This window comes from Poromitra crassiceps (assembly GCF_964638095.1).
Source record: "Poromitra crassiceps genome assembly, chromosome: 8".
Lineage (NCBI taxonomy): Eukaryota > Metazoa > Chordata > Actinopteri > Beryciformes > Melamphaidae > Poromitra > Poromitra crassiceps.
This window is the reverse complement of record NC_139629.1, coordinates 16259192-16279705: the sequence shown is the minus strand read 5'-3', so window position 1 is coordinate 16279705 and position 20514 is coordinate 16259192. Positions and strand designations below refer to the sequence as shown.

The window sequence follows — 20514 nt, the reverse complement described above, 5'->3', positions numbered from 1 at the left end:
ACCAACCTCTGTCCCCCCGCGTCACTGTGTGGAGTGGGGTCAAACCAACCTCTGTCCCCCGCGGCACTGTGTGGAGTGGGGTCAAACCAACCTCTGTCCCCCACGTCAGTGTGGAGTGGGGTAAAACCAACCTCTGTCCCCCGCGTCACTGTGGAGTGGGGTCAAACCAACCTCTGTCCCCCGCGTCACTGTGTGGAGTGGGGTAAAACCAACCTCTGTCCCCCCCGCGTCACTGTGTGGAGTGGGGTAAAACCAACCTCTGTCCCCCGCGTCACTGTGTGGAGTGGGGTAAAACCAACCTCTGTCCCCCGCGTCACTGTGTGGAGTGGGGTAAAACCAACCTCTGTCCCCCGCGTCACTATGTGGAGTGGGGTAAAACCAACCTCTGTCCCCCGCGTCACTGTGTGGAGTGGGGTAAAACCAACCTCTGTCCCCCGCGTCACTGTGGAGTGGGGTCAAACCAACCTCTGTCCCCCGCGTCACTGTGGAGTGGGGTAAAACCAACCTCTGTCCCCCCCGCGTCACTGTGTGGAGTGGGGTCAAACCAACCGCTGTCCCCCGCATCACTGTGTGGAGTGAGGTCAAACCAACCTCTTTCCCCCCGTGTCACTGTGTGGAGTGGGGTCAAACCAACCTCTGTCCCCCCGCGTCACTGTGTGGAGTGGGGTCAAACCAACCTCTGTCCCCCGCGGCACTGTGTGGAGTGGGGTCAAACCAACCGCTGTCCCCCGCATCACTGTGTGGAGTGAGGTCAAACCAACCTCTTTCCCCCCGTGTCACTGTGTGGAGTGGGGTCAAACCAACCTCTGTCCCCCCGCGTCACTGTGTGGAGTGGGGTCAAACCAACCTCTGTCCCCCGCGGCACTGTGTGGAGTGGGGTCAAACCAACCTCTGTCCCCCCGCGTCACTGTGTGGTCGATTATTCCACGACACCACGAGCTCTCCTTCACACACTCACAGCTATTCTCTGGGCGCTTTCGTCTCTTCCGTCTGGCTGTCGCCATTCAAAACTGACTGAGGCTCGAACCCACGACCTCAAAAAGTGACCGAGGCCTCAATATCACAGGGTACTGCACTGAGTTGAGTGTGTAGTTTACCATCAAATCCAGCCTGTAGGCTTTTGTTGCATATCCTTCTCTCTTCCTCCTCTCTCTCTCTCTCTCTCTCTCTCTCTCTCTCTCTCTCTCTCTCTCTCTCTCTCTCTCTCCCACACCTGTGTCTTACTCTCACGATACATCTGTCAATAAAGAAAACATTTGAAATAAAAAAAAACATTAAGGAAGAGCTTTTATCTTTTTTCTTTTAGTTTTCAGCAGAGCTGTGTAGATAGAAGAGTCCCGACATCTCCATTCACTCCAATGGACCAGTTTTTTTTACTTTCAAGAGTTCCAGGAAGTAAGGTCCTGGATTAAGCAGCACTGTCGAGTTGCAGCAAAATAGACAGTTTGTGTTGTACTCTGAAAGGGTTTTCCCCCCCTTGAATCAAATTGTACATTATCAGCTTTATTTTAGCATGCAAAAGTAGCGCGAGACCCATTCCTGGCTGTTCATTGGCTAATTAGTCTCGCATTTTGGTCCTCCGCTGACGCCACTCTCTCTCTCTAGAGGACACTAGTTTTCAGAGACTTTCCCACACACACACCCACACACCAGCTTTATGTTGATTGACAGCTGAACTGTTTGAGGGGGTGGGGGGGGGGGGGTTGTGGCAGGCCACAGAAGGCCGGTTTTCACTCCTGGATAAACACTAATTTCCTTAACCACACGTTTCCATTGTTGTTTAAAATAATAGTACAGCATGCGCAGTGATGTTAACTGGGGTCGTAAGGTGTTTCGGGTCTGTCAACATCATACACCCTCGCCCGGTAGACCCAGCCGAGGCCGATTACGACCCCGACCCGTGTCCCAGAAGCAGCCGCTCATGGATCAGCCTTCCTACTCTGTCTGCAACGTTGCCCGCGGTCTAAGGCCCAGTGGGTGACTCCAGGCCGGGCTCCTCCTTGTTCATATATATAGAGCAATGGAAACATGGAATTCTTTACCACTGGTATTAACACAGAAATCAATCTACTTTTAAAAAGCAACGAAGGAAACATCTAGGAACATCATATTTGTAGGATGCTATGCATAGGCATTTGTAGTTTTTTGCTGGTAACTGTTGAGAGAAATCATCAGTGTAGGTTTTACTCAGACATATTCATGTTTTTCTCTAATATTATGTTTGTCATCTGTGTTGACTGCCATGTTTTTAATGTTTAATGCATGTTTCTAATGTTTAATGTATGTTTCTAAATGTGGACCCCAGGAAGACATACAGTACAGTAGCTGTGCTTTAGGGGCCACAGCCAATGGGGTTCTTCCTAACAAATCAACAAATTAATCAACAATGATGTTGTACAACACAAATTTGGACAAGAGCAAAATTGTTATTCAAACTGCAATTGTGACAGTTGAACCATCTCGATGGGTGCCTCTCGCTATTGACAGAAATAGCCCCAGAACCACCCAGGTGCAGTTTTACCAGTACAACCCACCTACCACAATCACCCCTAATGTCTCGACATGTCCAAACCAGATATATGCTTTACTGGCTCGGCCCAGTGTGTCTGTGTGAGTGAGTGAGTGAGTGAGTGAGTGTGTCTGTGTGTGTGTGTGTGTGTGTGTGTGTGTGTGTGTGTGTGTGTGTGTGTGTGTATGTGTGTGTGTGTGTGTGTGTGTGTGTGTGTGTGTGTGTGTGTGTGTGTGTGTGTGCGTGCGTGTGTGCGTGTGCGTATGTCAGTGTGTGTGTGTGCGTGTGCGTGTGTGTGTGTGTGTGTGTGTGTGTGTGTGCGTGCGTGTGTGACCAGAAGTTGTTTGCAGACCTGCCCTGTGGCTTCATGCAGGGCCTGAGACACATCCCTCCTTCCGGCAGATGTTCCAGCACTAAGCCGAGGGGGATCCCACCACAAGTGAAGGTTGCGTAAAGAAATGTATATGTATAGAAACATACGGGAAATGTCAAAGGTGTAACCGTGATCAGCATCCTCTACAGCAAACGTCTTTTTATTCTCATCTGCCCTTTGTCGTTTTGACACTGCAGCCAAGCCCCAGCGTCACACATGTCTCTTCCTCTCCTGTCCGGAGTCGCTGTTTTTCTTTTGAACCGTTTTTTCCCCAGTAGGTGTTTGTCTTTGAATGTAGGCTAACTCAAGGTTACATTTATCTCTGTGATTTCCATGCCGCGAACGTTACATTTTCTTATGCAATCCATAAGCCAGTGGTGTTTCGTTAAACGAGACATATTTATACCAACTGATGGTATCTCTTTCAGCTGTAGGCTACTGTAGGTGATGTGTTAACAAGGGGGATGCATCCCCCCCCTGCCCCCACACCACCAGCCAACACCTCCACACAGCTCAGAGGCCCCCACACCACCAGCCAACACCTCCACACAGGCTCAGAGGCCCCACACCACCAGCCGACACCTCCTCACAGGCTCAGAGGCACCACACCACCAGCCGACACCTCCTCACAGGCTCAGAGGCCCCACACCACCAGCCGACACCTCCTCACAGGCTCAGAGGCCCCACACCACCAGCCAACACCTCCTCACAGGCTCAGAGGCACCACACCACCAGCCAACACCTCCACACAGGCTCAGAGGCACCACACCACCAGCCGACACCTCCTCACAGGCTCAGAGGCACCACACCACCAGCCGACACCTCCTCACAGGCTCAGAGGCCCCACACCACCAGCCAACACCTCCACACAGGCTCAGAGGCACCACACCACCAGCCAACACCTCCACACAGGCTCAGAGGCACCACACCACCAGCCAACACCTCCACACAGGCTCAGAGGCACCACACCACCAGCCGACACCTCCTCACAGGCTCAGAGGCCCCACACCACCAGCCAACACCTCCTCACAGGCTCAGAGGCACCACACCACCAGCCAACACCTCCACACAGGCTCAGAGGCCCCACACCACCAGCCGACACCTCCACACAGGCTCAGAGGCACCACACCACCAGCCGACACCTCCTCACAGGCTCAGAGGCACCACACCACCAGCCGACACCTCCTCACAGGCTCAGAGGCCCCACACCACCAGCCGACACCTCCTCACAGGCTCAGAGGCACCACACCACCAGCCAACACCTCCACACAGGCTCAGAGGCACCCACACCACCAGCCGACAGCTCTACACAGGCTCAGAGGCCCCCACACCACCAGCCGACGGCTCCACACAGGCTCAGAAGCCCCCACACCACCAGCCGACGGCTCCACACAGGCTCAGAAATGAGTGTTTTACCTGCAAAAAAATTGTTTTACTTGCTCAGATTTTGTTTATTTGGTCATTTCCCCCTTGATTTGCGTGCTTCTACCATGTTTTTTTATTATTATTATTATTATTATTATTATTATTATTATTATTATTATTATTATTTTGTCTGTTGTAATTATGTCTATTAGTATTTGACCGGATGCTTTATGACGTTCCTGTGTGACTTCCTGCCCAGCTTCAGAGGCTCTGCAGCTTGACGCGGCTGACCGGACGTGCAGCAGCGCATTTCAGAAGTGTCCCAAGCTCCTTAGTTTTTTGTATTGAGCACTGCCTGCTGTGCACACACTTTTATTATTATTATTATTATTATTATTATTATTATTATTATTATTATTATTATTATTATTTTGTCTGTTGTAATTATGTCTATTAGTATTTGACCGGATGCTTTATGACGTTCCTGTGTGACTTCCTGCCCAGCTTCAGAGGCTCTGCAGCTTGACGCGGCTGACCGGACGTGCAGCAGCGCATTTCAGAAGTGTCCCAAGCTTCTAGTAATGCTTCTTTCACAAAAACACACCGTAGTTTTGACGGTATCAACTTGACCTGGGATTATGTAACTGTAGCAGCTGAGTTCAGCTCGGTCAGTGTGGCTCAATTCTTTGTGAACAAGAGGGATGCATTCTACTGATTGATAACAAGGGGGATGGCATCCACAGACCCACCTTTTCAGACAGGTGTTTGACTTTTGTAGATTGAACTGTTGATCTTGTACTCTGAACTCTGAGTCTGCATGTTGTGTATTATCTTTATGTCCTTTTTGCTCTATTTTATATTTTGTTGGATTTTATATTTTGACTTTAAACCACTGTGAAGCACTCTGTGCATCCATGCTGAGAAGGGCGCTATACAAATAAAGTTTTACTTACTTACTACACATGTCTTTCAGCATTAATTAGGTGACTAATTGCTCTTTGAAATTCACAAGCTGCCATCTATGAGAGATAGAGATTTTGCCACAGAGATTTTGTCTATTGAACCCACATTTTTATTGTTAGATATGATTTTGTCCAGAATTCCCTGACTATATGTATTACAGGTAGAGAAAACAGTGAAACTATGATCAGAACACTGATTCTTCTACATTTTCTAACTGTGTTCACTTCTTATTAAATTAAATAATGCTGAAGTTGAACAAGTTATCAATTTGCTTGCGGAGCCCCTGGAACCGCCGGTGGTCCCCAGACCCCACATTGAGAACCACTGCTCTATACTGAAAGCAACAGTAAACAGGCAAAAAGTGGTCGGCTAAAAGTTACAAATCCTCCAGGCTGCTGTGATGCACATTAAATGAGAATCAGTATAAACTGAAAAACAGGCATGTTCCACTTGTCAGAGACAAATACAATGAACTTGAGAACACTACAAAACTCTTACTTTGGTGTCCTTAAATCAAATATGTATTCACTAAAACTAAGGGGGAAATAACTGATAACACAAACTACATTAGCCTACTCAAATGAACAGAACAAAAGGCGCATTGGTGAGGAGGGAGAGAGACTGAATGGTCTGAAGGTCTTCTTAGCTCAGTGCACTGGGCCCATGGTGCAACCAAAATCTGCCTAACGACCCCAACACCAGGAGATGTTTTATTACAGAAAGTGTATTGAAGCCCATGACCAAAATGGCCATTCTGTCATTGTGCTACTTAAATGTCCATTTTATTCTCTTCTTTTCTTTTCTTTTCCTGTCAACCATTTTATGTGAAGCACTTTGAATTGCCTCTGTGTATGAAATGTGCTACACAAATAAACTTGACTTGACTTGACTTGACTAGATTATTATTATAAATGATTACCCTTTTGGCGGGGGACCCCCTGGAACTCCCTCAAGGACCCCTGGGGGTCCCCAGACCCCAGTTTAGAACCACTAGGCCTAGCCTAAGCCACATTCTGAAATGGAAGCTGTTATCATAATAAATTGTGGAAGTCATCATATCTAAATGAAACACACATAACTCCTATGTTAAAGAGCAAAAACAACTACATCAGTGGTGATGCCTGACATCTACTGGTGAAAAGTTGGGTACTGCACTGAGCTCTGTGGATGGATGTCCCATGCACATGTTGCACAATGAATCTTTCAGTTTATCCACAGAGAGAAAATCTCTCTTCATGTCCAGGATCTCTGTCTCATAACACTGTTGTCCTAAAGATGTCCAGGATCTCTGTCTCATCACACTGTTGTCCTAAAGATGTCCAGGATCTCTGTCTCATCATACTGTTGTCCTAAATATGTCCAGGATCTCTGTCTCATCATAGGCTACTGTTGTCCTAAAGATGTCCAGGATCTCTGTCTCATAACACTGTTGTCCTAAAGATGTCCAGGATCTCTGTCTCATCACACTGTTGTCCTAAAGATGTCCAGGATCTCTGTCTCATCATACTGTTGTCCTAAATATGTCCAGGATCTCTGTCTCATCATAGGCTACTGTTGTCCTAAAGATGTCCAGGATCTCTGTATCATAACACTGTTGTCCTAAAGATGTCCAGGATCTCTGTCTCATCATACTGTTGTCCTAAATATGTCCAGGATCTCTGTCTCATCATAGGCTACTGTTGTCCTAAAGATGTCCAGGATCTCTGTCTCATCACACTGTTGTCCTAAAGATGTCCAGGATCTCTGTCTCATCATACTGTTGTCCTAAATATGTCCAGGATCTCTGTCTCATCATAGGCTACTGTTGTCCTAAAGATGTCCAGGATCTCTGTATCATAACACTGTTGTCCTAAAGATGTCCAGGATCTCTGTCTCATAACACTGTTGTCCTAAAAATGTCCAGGATCTCTGTCTCATCACACTGTTGTCCTAAAGATGTCCAGGATCTCTGTCTCATCACACTGTTGTCCTAAAGATGTCCAGGATCTCTGTCTCATCACACTGTTGTCCTAAAGATGTCCAGGATCTCTGTCTCATAACACTGTTGTCCTAAAGATGTCCAGGATCTCTGTCTCATCATACTGTTGTCCTAAATATGTCCAGGATCTCTGTCTCATCATAGGCTACTGTTGTCCTAAAGATGTCCAGGATCTCTGTCTCATCACACTGTTGTCCTAAAGATGTCCAGGATCTCTGTCTCATCACACTGTTGTCCTAAAGATGTCCAGGATCTCTGTCTCATCACACTGTTGTCCTAAAGATGTCCAGGATCTCTGTCTCATAACACTGTTGTCCTAAAGATGTCCAGGATCTCTGTCTCATCATACTGTTGTCCTAAAGATGTCCAGGATCTCTGTCTCATCATAGGCTACTGTTGTCCTAAAGATGTCCAGGATCTCTGTCTCATCACACTGTTGTCCTAAAGATGTCCAGGATCTCTGTCTCATCATACTGTTGTCCTAAAGATGTCCAGGATCTCTGTCTCATCACACTGTTGTCCTAAATATGTGTGATGTGTGAAATGACTTTACATAGAGTTTGGATTGAGCTGTGATGTGGGAAAATTGAAGTTCCATTGGCATAAGCTATAATTGCATACACCTTATTAATTGGTATAGGTTATTAGTCATAAGTCATCTCACACACATGCAGACATGGACAGACACTACAGACAGACAGCATATCTGTCGTGGCATTGATAAGATATTTCTCCCCTCTGCTCAAGCCTTGGAACAGTGCATCGTGTTCCATACACACACAGTTCCAATGCACACACATTTCCAAGAGTTCATCCCATTCCTCTCCCTCCTCTTTTCCTGCCTTACAGTATAAAGCGTAGCCTATGTCAAATGTGAGATCTTTGCTGCATTCCATAAATCCTCATGTCATCTATACACCTTATTTCTAGCTGCCATGATGCCTGATGGGTGCTTCTTCCGCTTCCGGTGTAATAGACTGTTTTACAGTCTATGGTTTTAACCAGGGCCGGTTCCAGAACAAGATGACTAGGGGTGCATCCTAGATAGGAAGGGGTGCAGATGCCCGGCCGAAAAATTTGACATTTTTTTCGGATGATGGCGAAGGCTATGCGAAGGCATAACCCGCCCCTCTCTGCCTCTGATTGGCCTAGCGTCAAACTTCCATCCAAACACATTCGCTTGGCTATCCGGCTGCATTACATCTCTTTCTACAGTCTGTGGTCAGACCGTCAGACTCAGTGGGTCAGACAGACAGACAGCAGTTACGCTTGCTAGCCTGCATGAAAGACGCCAGTGTGTTTATGTTTTTAATAGTCATATCTATGGTTTATAACCATAGATGGCTTATATAACCATAGATATGACTCGCTGCCGCGAGTGGTGAAAATTCCATTCTATCTCAAGCTGGGTTGGTCAGTGGAGAAAGGAGAAGAGTAGGAGAGACGTCAAATCTGTCTACCAACCAGGCTTTCCTTTTGGCTGGTATCACGTGTAGTTGTCTGGCAGATTAAAATATCAACGGCCAAAATGTCGGGTGGGAATTATGGCAAATAAATAAATAAATAAAATATTAAATATCCTAATATTTTTTTAAGAACTGGACGGACAAACCCATCTTTATTTGTCTCACAACCACAACGGTGCCGCGTCTATGTGCCGACAGGTCGCAATGCCGATAGCCCACAAGCAGAACCAGCTGAGCGAGGCGGCGTGCAGCGTGTCGGTGGAGCTAACCTCCCCCAGACCCTAACCCAAAACCTAACCTCTCCCAGCCCCCACGCCAAACCTAACCTCCCCCCATGCCATGCCTAAAACTAACCTCCCCCAGACCCTAACCCAAAACCTAACCTCTCCCACCCCCACGCCTAAACCTAAGGTCGGCATTGCGGGTGGTCGGCATAGCGGGTGGACCCCACCACAACACATGCATGCAGCCCCCCCCCCCCACACACACACACCATCAATCAACTTATTTTGCAGGATTTCAGTAATTACAAAAATATTTTTTGCCTTTGCGAGGGTGGATGTATTTTCAAGCTTTGCTTATTGAACAAACTGGACTAGTTTGTGTTCATTGCCATTTTTATACAGTTTTTAATACAGACCATAAGCAAAACATAATCTTAAATTTTGCAATATGTCTTGAATCCCAAATCAACACAAGAACTTCAACACAAGGTTTAAAATATTTTATTTTTATTTTAAGCACATTCATTGTCAAAATTATATTCAGTGGTAGTTTCACATGTACATTGTATACACGTAATTAAACTGTATATTACCATTATGCCAAGTAATCAAGAATGATAAACTAGGATAAAAAAATGCCTCATGCTGAACCTATCCAAAATTACTGTAATTAGATACCACATTCGAGATTTCCATAGATACAGTATCGTACCATTATAGAGAAGTGCAAAAACAAATATATTTTTGAATCAAAGTACATAAAGGAAGGAGGGGAGAATAGCGTGAACCTCCCACGTGCTATGTCCTACCGGTGAAGCTTCCCTTGTCAGATGAAAAGAAGCGGCTGGCTAACTGCCCATGTCTCGGAGGAAGCATGGAGCCAGTTTCGGCTCTCCCCAGATCGGCAGAGGGTGGAGTAGCAACCAGGATAAATAAATTAAATTAGCACTAATGGGGGTTAAAAATGTGATAAAAAAAATCGGGGGTGGGGGGGGGGGCTTCTTTACATAAAGGAAAAATAATAAAATACATATAATTTATTTCATTATAGTTACAACAAAGCCTCCAATGCAAGTTAACATTTTATAGCTGCATTCTCTTCATAACCATTCACTTATTCACACATGATTGAATGCAATTGTACTTCTCAGTACGAACCGGTACGAACCAACAGTTTGCATAGTCTGTGTCTATAACACCCAAAGGAATGATCAATTTGCAGTGTCATAGTAATACTCCCTTAGTCTTGGCTCAACAACTGCAAATCCAGGCCTCTCATCCGCCCTGTAAGAAGTGATGACATAGTTAGCGCTCATTTACTACCACGTTGTGTTTATGACAAACATCTGCATTTACTTCAAACATGACATTTCTGATCTTCTCCATAACCCTGTATCAATTATCAATTGGGTGGTTGGGGGGGGGGGGGGGGGTCACCATGTTAACAGTGATTCAGTCTGATATTGAGTCCTAAAAATCTGCCACTGCAGTTGAGATTGTTGAGATCGTTTCACTTTTTCTGATGAAAATCAATTTGAATTTTCTAGAATCAAGTGTCATTTTCTTGATAGATCTGCCAACATACTGACACTCGTTAATTATTAATTCACCTTTGATCTCTTGAATTGATCTCATCTCAGCTGCAAGAAGTTGACCTAAAAGAAAGCATTAGCCTATATTTATCGTGCATTCCTTTATCACTGGGAACTGGTCATCTTATACGGTTCAAAGGTCATGAGCTGGGACGGTGACATCACCAGAGCTGGTATTTCCCATTCCAAACTCGTAGGAGCCTCAGCAGCAAAAAACAGTAGTTATAATCGTAGTAAATGCTGTTTATTAGCACTTCTGTCTCGTTTGTCTCTCATTAAATCAGCTGTACACAGCACTGCCTAACATCTATCTAAAATCATGTGACTCATGTCCCGTCTGTGACCTAGTTCCGGTGTCCGCCTGTTGCTAATTTAGCCTTCCTACATTAAATGCTGTTGTAGTGGAGCCCAGCGTCGTTGTAGGCTACTTGGCTCGGGGCTGTAATGTAAATCTGTGACATGAGTTCCATGATTTTAGATGGGTCAAAGTAATTATTTCCGGTGTATCTTGTCCATCCTATGGCCAGACGAGTTGTAATATATTGTCATGTCATGGTGTTTTGGGGTCATTAATAAACGAGATTGATTCTGTTATTTTTCTAGAATGTTTTGGGGTAGTGCTATTTTACATTGAAGTCAACGGGGAGAGGCTTGTGTTTTCCCCCTAAAAGGGGGCGGGGCCTAATTACTGATCTGATGTATAGGAATTCTTGTGGCAAGCCTCTGATTGGCTGAGCTGTAACGGAAGACCGGGTCTCTATGTGCATTGGTGCATCGTTTAAAATGTACCGCCCCAGGAGGTGCATCACGCAAATAGAGTCCGTGGTTGGTCAATTCATATGTCTGTCATGGATTTTCATTTTTTGGTCTTAAAGTCGAGCTGAACCCAAGAATGACTTTTCTTTTCTTTTAGTTCAAATACCTGGGTATGCAGTGCACCTATTTAATAATGTATGCAAAACAAATCACAACAATCTAATTTCTTTAGTTTTTCACACTTTTTCACATCAAAAGTTCGTTTTTCAAGATTTCATTGATAACAGTAATTTACAGTTTGCTGACGTCACCCAGTACTATCAAATTTCTAACCCATTTCAACCAATCATATCATGACATGCAGCTGTCAATCAAATCTTCATTTCTGGATAATTTTCTCTTCCAAATGAAGTCGAAAATGGCGCCTAGTGCCTCTCATCTGGCAGAATTCCTATCCCATAAACTAACTACTAACTTGGCCAATTGTTAGAAACATGAACAAAAAACAAAACTATAATCTCTAAGAATGCAAAGAAATGTAACTGGCTCGTTAAAATGCGCATTCCAGGGATATCGTATCGTTACAGCAGCGATAATAGCTGGCATCCGAGAGCTTGGTTGTCAGGGGTTGCACCTCGGAGATTCCAGGCCGACGTGCTGCACTCTCCGCTCGGCAACACGAAGGCAGCTGGCTGCCTGCGGGTCGCTGACATCCACTCCTCCTGTCAAAAGGCTCTTCCCGAGCGGAGCACCACAACACACTGAATCCCACTCGATTTGGAGGCGGAACACGCCAGGATTGGCCAAAGCCCAATCCAGTCCCCAGAATTGTCAAATAAAATCATTGACATGATACTATGACCCGCCTCTCAACCTGTCATCTTAGACAAACTATGTTTTCAGTCTGAAACGGACTCAGTATGCACGTGACGAACAGGTTCAGTTCGACTTTAAGGGGGGCGGTCCTTAACCACTTGTCAAGAGTTGTGCCCCAGACATAGATATTTGTCTGCGAGACTACCTTGTGGTGACATGAAAGACAAAAATGGCGTCCACTCACTTATATGTCCAGCACTTCTTCATGAGTGCATAAATCTCGATTGGACAGTTGGGTGGGGCGTCCATGCGGTTTCCTGCCTCAATCATCTGCATGACATCATTTCCTTTCATTCCCTGTGAACGCAGCACAGTGACACACTCAGATGGATGGTGACATCATTAGACAGCATCTCCCTCAACTAATGTGACATCATCATCAAACTCTGCCGGGAATTCAAGAGGATGTACCTTCCCCAGTAACTTGTAAGATATTACAATTTCTAAAACAGCAATTATATTACAGTTACTTATATTACAGTTACTAATCCAAGTAACTTCAAGTTACTGCATTACTTTCTTCGGTGCAGGCACAGCCCTAACACAAAGTGTGGAGATAGGTCTAGCTCACTAGCTATGTGAGACTACTGTAGCTACTGTGTTGCCAGAACACATTTAGTTTTTTGCAAATAAATAAAAAGTCTGCAGTTTGGCTGATTGTTGACTCCTCCTGTAAGGTTAATTATTGTTCCAATAAAAAGGATTCAGTTCTAAAAGGAGCTGGTTAAACTGGTTGTATGTCACTTTTTCGGAAGGGGGGGGTAGCTAAAGTAATATGTAATGTAACGAGTAACAAAATGAATTACTTTTGATACCAAGTAATAAGTAATGCAATTTTATTTATTTTAAAGGAGCAATGAGTAATAACTTCCTGAGTAACTTGCCCAAAATGGGTCATGAACAGGGATATTGTGGTAATTGTGGAATTCCAGTTGGTGTAAGTATGTTCAAATCTGAACAAAATCAATTATAATTAAGGAAAAGCATTAATTAATTTAGCCGCACTACAAATTAGCCCTCCACTACATCCCTGTCCATAATCATGTGAAGACTCCATCATGAGCCAGATGCCCCTCATATCAGAATCAGAATCAGCTTTATTGGCCAAGTATGTACACATACAAGGAATTTGACTCAGTTCGCATTGCTCTCAAAGTACTCACATACAGAAAAATAGGTATGCACCAATTAAAACAGACAAGGCACCCATTTAAACATTTGCCAACATTTACAGTAACTACTCTATTCAATAAGTGTGAGGTAAAGTGTCTATTTTAAATACGTATACAGTATATGAAAGACTGTACATGTACACGTACAGTACATGTATGAATAAGCGACACAGGATTGTAAACAAAGGCGTATACAGATATGTACAGATATACAGATATGTTTCTGTATATATTGATATATATATATTGATATTGATATCGATTGCACAGTTATATGCCGTTCAATGTGAACGAGGCTTTGAGTCAGCTATTGCACAATTTCCCAGTGAACGTACATCAAATCGTGTGTGTGTGTGTGTGTGTGTGTGTGTGCGTGTGTGTGTATGTGTGCAGTTATTCCACAGTGTCACAGGTGTGAGAGAGAACAACAACTCTCGTCAGGAAAGTCTCGCGGGACTTGACGAGAGTTGTGTCTCACTGACCCGGCAGGCGAAAATAGGATGCCTGTAACTACCGGTGAAAAGAGCCCGGGGGAGAATTGCAGTCTGATCGTTCCTTAGGGAACAGTTTATGACGATATGCATTGAAAACGGGAATAAAACTGTTGGATGATGGAGGAAAAGCACGCTGCCACTTGGCCCCCACGGAGCTCCATTCTAGGACTCGCTTGGACACTATTGATCTCAAAACAACGCCTAGGACGGACAAAAACGCTGCGGAGAACACTGGGTGAGTCGTCAGATCATAATTAATGTGAGGAGAGGGCTGCAGGTTTAAAAAAAACGAAATTCTCCTTTAAACAGGAAGTGGGAGTGGCTTAGAGATAGTTGATATGACGTGGCATTTCAGGTGCGCACTCCCTCTATTTGCTGGTACCGAAGAAAGCCACGGATTCTCTGTTGCCCCATTCTCTAGTCGTTTCCCTCTGTTTTCACGTATGGGTGTGACTGTGTGTGTAAGATACTTTTGTAATAGCGTCCCTAACCTACTGAACCGGAGCTGCTGATAGCCAGCTTCCATACCGAGGCTTGGGCTGTCCCGTGAAACCATCAGAGCTCTACAGCCTGCTGAACCGAGGCCTACTCCTGGGTTTTCAGGTAGGCCAGCTCCGTTTATTGACTTCCTGCGGGATAACCTGTTGCTCAGTCAATTCTAGGGGGCACGGTGGCTCAGTGGTAGAGCTGTCGCCTCACAGTCAGAAGGTCCTGGGTTCGATTCTCGCCTGGGACACTGTGGGCGCTGTGGTTGTGTTCCCCCCCATATCTTCAGTGCCCACTGCCCAGGTGGGGTATCTCATCGTAAGGGCCTTTCTGTCTGTGTGGAGTTTGCATGTTCTCCCCGTGCTCCCCCAGGGGGTTCCTCCGTATATAACCCCCCCACTAAAAACATGCAGAAGATCAGATCGTCATCGTCATCCGACCAGTGACGACAACATCCGAAGTTGGTCCGCGGGCGCTGTACGAGAAAGCGACCACTGCTCCTGGCCTGCCCCTTGGAGGAAAGGACAAGCCTGGATGGGTCAAATGCAGAGGACATATTTCACCGGCCACCATCAGCATGAGTGTGTGTAGTGGCCGCATGCATGTGTTGTAGTGTGTTGTGTGACAATAAAGACGGGCTGCCGTCTGAAAATCTAGCGTTGTTGTAGCGGGTCTGGTTCAGTTAGACACGAGCTTGATTCTATTTAGAGAACCGACACCGTCACACACAGTAAGCGCAAGCTAAGTGTTCAAGTGGCTGGTTTAAGTGTTCATCTGAGTGATGGCCTGTGGGTAGAAACCGTTTTTGTGTCTGGTGGTTTTTGGCGTACAGTGCTCTGTAGCGCCTGCCAGAGAGGAAGAGCTCAAAATATATCATGGCCGACCAGCAGGTGGAGACTGTTGATACCTTGTATGGTTTCACCCCAAGGGAGTAGGCCTCCCACATCAGCACCCCGAAGCTCCACACGTCACTTTTGGATGAGAATTTGAAGAAGTTCATGCACTCTGGAGCATACCACTTCACTGGCCACTTCCCGTAACCTCCCGCCTAGAGGAGGAGGCACACATTACAACATCAGTGGCTGTGCTTTCATTGTCATATTGAGGACTGTTTTATGGCACACTTTAGGTAAACAACTTTTGTGCTATGGGGCATTAACATAATATCTTTACACTAGATCAGGGATACTCAACTTGCTTTCCCCGGGGGCCACTTTCATGAAATGATAGAAGGCCAGGGGCCAGTTAATAAACAATCAATATACATTTTTCTGTAGCGGATTGTAGGTTTTTGGGGTGTCAGCCGGAGTTTAGTCTGACAATGTTGTGCACACCGGATAGTTAGTTAGGTTAAGTACATACATAAGTGCCTGGGTAGCGAGCAGACGGCGGTATTTGACAATTTAGCAGCTAAATCATAGATTATTGAAAGATATTCCATATTCCAGACTGAAATGCTATAACAGAAGTGGAGTATTGGCCAGAATGACATGAACATTTGGACACTTAGGTCATGTTCACATTACAGGCAAATCCGATTTGCTGATAAAGTCATTAATCATCATTATCTTGATTGGTTTCCCAAATCTGATTTGGGAGTGTGTCCGCACTGCCACAAATCTGATTCTCAAGTCGGATCTGTGTGTCCACACTCCAGACCTAAACAGCTTATCTGCATGGGTTGTTATGGTAACGACGTGGGCGTCAGTAAATACGTACGTTGGTGACGTGGTTTTCCTGCGCAGAAGCATTTGATGACGAGTTGCGAGTGACGTTCAAATCAGATTTGGTGGATCTGCGCGTCCGCACTCAAGTCACATCAGTCGAAAGCAGATTGGAAACTACCTCCATATGTGATTTGGGACAAGATCAGACTTGGAGCGTCCAGACTCATAAAACCAATCTGGATAAAGTCATTAATAGGTCACTAAAGTTCACAAATCAGATTTGGCCTCCTAGTCTGAACATGGCCTTATTCAGCGGGTATCTTGCATGTTGCGTTCAGGTGCATTGTAAAAAAAAGAAAAGAAAAATGCAATTCCATCGCGGGCCACACAGTCGCCAGTTGAGTATCACTGCACTAGATGTTTCTGTTCTTGATCCCTGTTCTAATTAGCTACTGTAGCTTACTCTTCCTCTCTAGTGGCAAAATGTCCTCAAGGGAAAGGGGGAAGTGAGAGTGAGAGTGGTTGGGGACAGAGACCTGTGTGAGGAGGTACTGTAAGTAATTAATATTGATGTAGATGCAATTGCTAGTTGTCACCAATTGTGGATGTCAAAAGTTTTGGACTCTAAAAAGTTTTGCATGAAGTAAAAGATGATGGAACATCTAAACCAATGACATTGTATTAGAAAGGCAAAGTTGATTCCAAATTATTCTAAAACGGTGTAGTTTCTTTTAAAGATGACCAGGATTCAATTCACAGCTCAGGTCAAGAAGTTTTCTACGGTGAAAGCTTTCATTCAGTGAACGTTTTTATTATTATTATTATTATTAATAATGGAATGTTAACATAACATTTCTCTTTTAAGTGAATTCCATACATCAGTCTCTGTCCCCTGCAGCCATTAGCCTACCTTGTAGTAGTTCTGCTCCTCAGTGAGAGCTTTAGAAAGGCCGAAGTCGCTGATCTTGGCGTAGTGCTGGGTGACCAGCAACACGTTCCTGGCAGCAAGGTCTCTGTGGACGAAGTTATGCTCTTCTAGGTACTTCATGCCCATAGCCACCTGGTGGACCAGCTCTGTGATGTTCTTCATGGAAAGGTGCCTGTAGATGATCAATTACATGTTGTTTTGGTTACAGATCCAAGATTAAAAAGATCATAAAAGATTTCTTAGAATCTTTGAACTGTGGTGTTTGGGCTGCACCAGTCTTTGTTTTAACAACATGCAACATGTCTAACCCTAACCCCCCCCCCAAAAAAATCGATTCCTTAGGTGCATCCTTAGGTCTTCTCGTTTCATATGATACCAGAAACTTCACTCTGGTTTTAAAACTGAGCCTGCTGCAGCCTCTGAAAGAAAATGTAAAAAAATTTGATATTTCGCAAATATCGCAATATTTTCGAAAATCGGCCCAATCCTCCTCAGGGTTAATATGTATGTAAAAATCTTTTTTTTTTTTTTTTTTGCAATTCTCTGGTGGACCACCAGGCGGAGCCCCGCGGACCACCGTTTGGGAACCAATGCTATAGGGAACAGTTTGAAACCTACAACAACAGGAATTAAGTAATAATAATATGCGATAATAAATAAATAAATAAATACATACATATCATCATCATCATCATCATCAGTATATAAATGGGAGCTAGGGCTCTGTCTATCTGTTTATTTCTCTGTCTGTCCCACTGATGACATCATCAGTCATGCCATAAACCACTGTGACATCATCAGTGATGTAGTCCCACTGATGACATCATCAGTGATGTCATAAACCACGGTGATATAATCAGTGATGTCATAAACCACTGATGACATCAGTCCCACTGATGACATCATCAGTGATGTTATACACACACGAGACAGACACACATGCACACACACACAGTCCCACTGATGACATCATCAGTGATGTTATACACACACGAGACAGACACACATGCACACACACAAAGTCCCAGTGATGATGTCATCAGTGATGTCATAAATTGTGACATCATCAGTGATGTCAGAGGCATTGTGACATCATCAGTGATGTCATAAGAGGGTGTGATGTCATCAGTGATGTCATAAAAGCAGTTTTGACATCATCCGTGATGTGCAGTGTGTGTGTCTGTGTGTGTGTGTGTGTGCAGAAAAAGTTTGGGAACCCCTGAATTAGATGAATCCATCCTTGCATCCCTGGCATTAGTAACGCAGAAATAACCAATGTAATTCGATTGCCCCATTGTAGATAAGGATCAAGAAAGAGCACATAGCCTACTTGTTCTTCTGCAGGAACTTGTTGAGCGGACCCAGCTCAGCCAGCTCCATGACCAGCATGAGGTTCTCAGCCTCACAGATGCCGATCATGCGGACGATGTAGGGGTTGTCCAGCTGCTGCATGACGTTGGCCTCGCGCAGCATCTCCTCACGCACCGCAGGGTTGTTATCGTTGTTCTTCAAGATCTTCACGGCAACCTGCTTCTCTGTCCTGATGCACGTGGTCATAGGGCAGGTTAGACTGACTGAATACAGAGCCAAAGACAAGCTTACTCCAGTAGGTGACTATGATAATGTCATCTGAGTAGCAGTAACGAAGAGGCAATGAAGTAACCCATTAGTTCAACCAATAGGCCCTTTTCACAGCAACCGTTTTGAGGTGGTAAAGCAGGCACTAAAGCAAGTGTGACATAGGTCGGTGCCAATTTTTATCCAATCAGAGAAAAGTTTACACTTTCTGGAAAACGGAAGGTTGCATCGTGATTCATATAAAGGACTATATGTATTTTTTCACCCCGAATCCAATGCCGCCAACCGTGAGTCTCTAGGAGTTAAGGTTGCGGAGATATGTCCGCCCTGCCTGCAGGACTACAGGAGAGAGATAGAGGACAGCAGGGGGTTGTGGGTTTCAAGTCAAACACTCTATTTCAATGATTGCTGTCAGAATATAGACCCATTTAACACTTACGGTATTTTAAACAAAACATTGCTGAATGTACCTTTAATCGCAGACCTCTGAATTGAATCAAAATCGTATTGTGGCAGACTTTGTGATATCAGCAAACATCATATCGTTGTCCAAAGAATCTATATAATATCGTATCGTGATGAAACCTGTGATTTAAAAAAGGACTTGAAAAGTATTGAATTTAACTTCAGGATTCCTGCATACAGTATACACTGCAGGGTGGACTTTTCCTCAAACCAGGGCTTGTCAATGTTGTTATGTGATATAGCATACTTCCTCATCTTGTAGACGCCCTTTATGACTGTCCCAAAGTTCCCAGAGCCCAGTTCTCCATCCTCCAGGAAGAGATGGTCGCGATCCACTGTGGAACTCCTCAGTTCATCTGGGTCTGCATAGGGACTCACATACACCTCTGTCTCCATAGGCATGAAATCTGATGAGAACAGGCAACATATTTGAGGGATAATGACGGGTTATACGATTCATTCATTTGAACACGTGAATGCTAATGAGATGAATCCACAAAGTGTACAGGATCTCACAAATTCAGCGTGACAGGTAGCTGGTTGGACTGCTCTGTACAGTTCTAAGCATACAACAACACAAAACAAGCTTATTCAGTGACTTGTGTTATTTGTTATGCACCTTGGCAATGATTTAATGCTGGCTGACACTCACCACTTCATTTGGGTTTAATTGACCAGTCACAGACTCACTAAATCTCAGATTTCAGTGTTTATTCATTCGTGACAGCCAATCAGCAGCCAGCACGATGCTGTACATGTTGTTACGGAGTGCAGTTGTGTATGAATTAGTTGCTCAGAGTCATCGTTTATTTAGGCAAAGTGGAACGTCACTTCCTGCTTCAGCACTGTACCAGAGATTTTCATCCGCCATTTATTTTCCCATAGACATTTCGTAAAATGTTTACAAAATAGTTGTACTTCGTCGAACCAAACGGTTCAGCTAACGCTATAATCGGGAGAGACCATAGAACATTTCACTGGGACCGAAACAAAAAAAAACAACATCGAAAAAATATGTTCTTTAATAAACCTGCATTTTTTTAACGTTTTGGTCCCAGTGAAATGTTATGCGATCATCGCAGGAAGCCGAGATACATGCGTGTTTGTCCAGCGAAGCGAAGTGAGAAATTCACCCCGCACGGAGAGCGTATGGGGCGGGGTCAGATGTTCTCCGTGGGTCTGGTGCTTCCTGGTACTCGATGTGTGGAGGTCTGGGGGCATATTTGATGTCTGAAATTTACAATTATGTGAGGGTTCACAAAGCGGATTACTAATCTAAGTGACAGGAGAAGTGATTTGTGTGCGTTTAGCATGCTTCTAGTGAAAGAAATCCTCCAGCGTTGAGTGACTGTCACGAGCCCGTGTCACAACGCGCCGAGGCCGGGAGTAAACATGTCCTTGCACCGCTTTGAGGCTCCAGGCTGGACGTGCTTTATGTGGTCCCTGCATGAAGTGAAGGGAGATCGATGATGAAAACGCTCGCTGGTTTTGTGGGGCAATAACTCTAGCTAGCCGAGGAATATAGGAGTATGGTACCACTTCATAAGGTTGCCAAGAGCGCCATCTATCGCATGGCGGTGAAAAGACGTCTATAGACGACAATGGCGGGGAATGAGTTAAAA

At 44.8% G+C, this 20514-nt stretch overlaps 1 protein-coding gene across 3 annotated transcripts in view; it reads right to left on the bottom strand.

The window, feature by feature from the left end:
* Nucleotides 1-9363: 9363 nt before the first annotated feature.
* The window catches only part of syk (spleen tyrosine kinase), a 35901-nt gene continuing 24750 nt past the window's right edge, over nucleotides 9364-20514 (bottom strand). For all 3 annotated transcript variants that reach the window (XM_083641398.1, XM_083641397.1, XM_083641399.1), the window contains 6 exons: nucleotides 19140-19299; nucleotides 18180-18389; nucleotides 16832-17021; nucleotides 15162-15302; nucleotides 12287-12399; nucleotides 9364-10162 (listed from right to left, as the gene is read on the bottom strand). In XM_083641398.1, coding sequence (XP_083497524.1) covers nucleotides 10090-10162; nucleotides 12287-12399; nucleotides 15162-15302; nucleotides 16832-17021; nucleotides 18180-18389; nucleotides 19140-19299 — 887 coding nt within the window. In that variant the 3' untranslated portion in view covers nucleotides 9364-10089. The remainder of the gene's footprint in view (nucleotides 10163-12286; nucleotides 12400-15161; nucleotides 15303-16831; nucleotides 17022-18179; nucleotides 18390-19139; nucleotides 19300-20514) is intronic.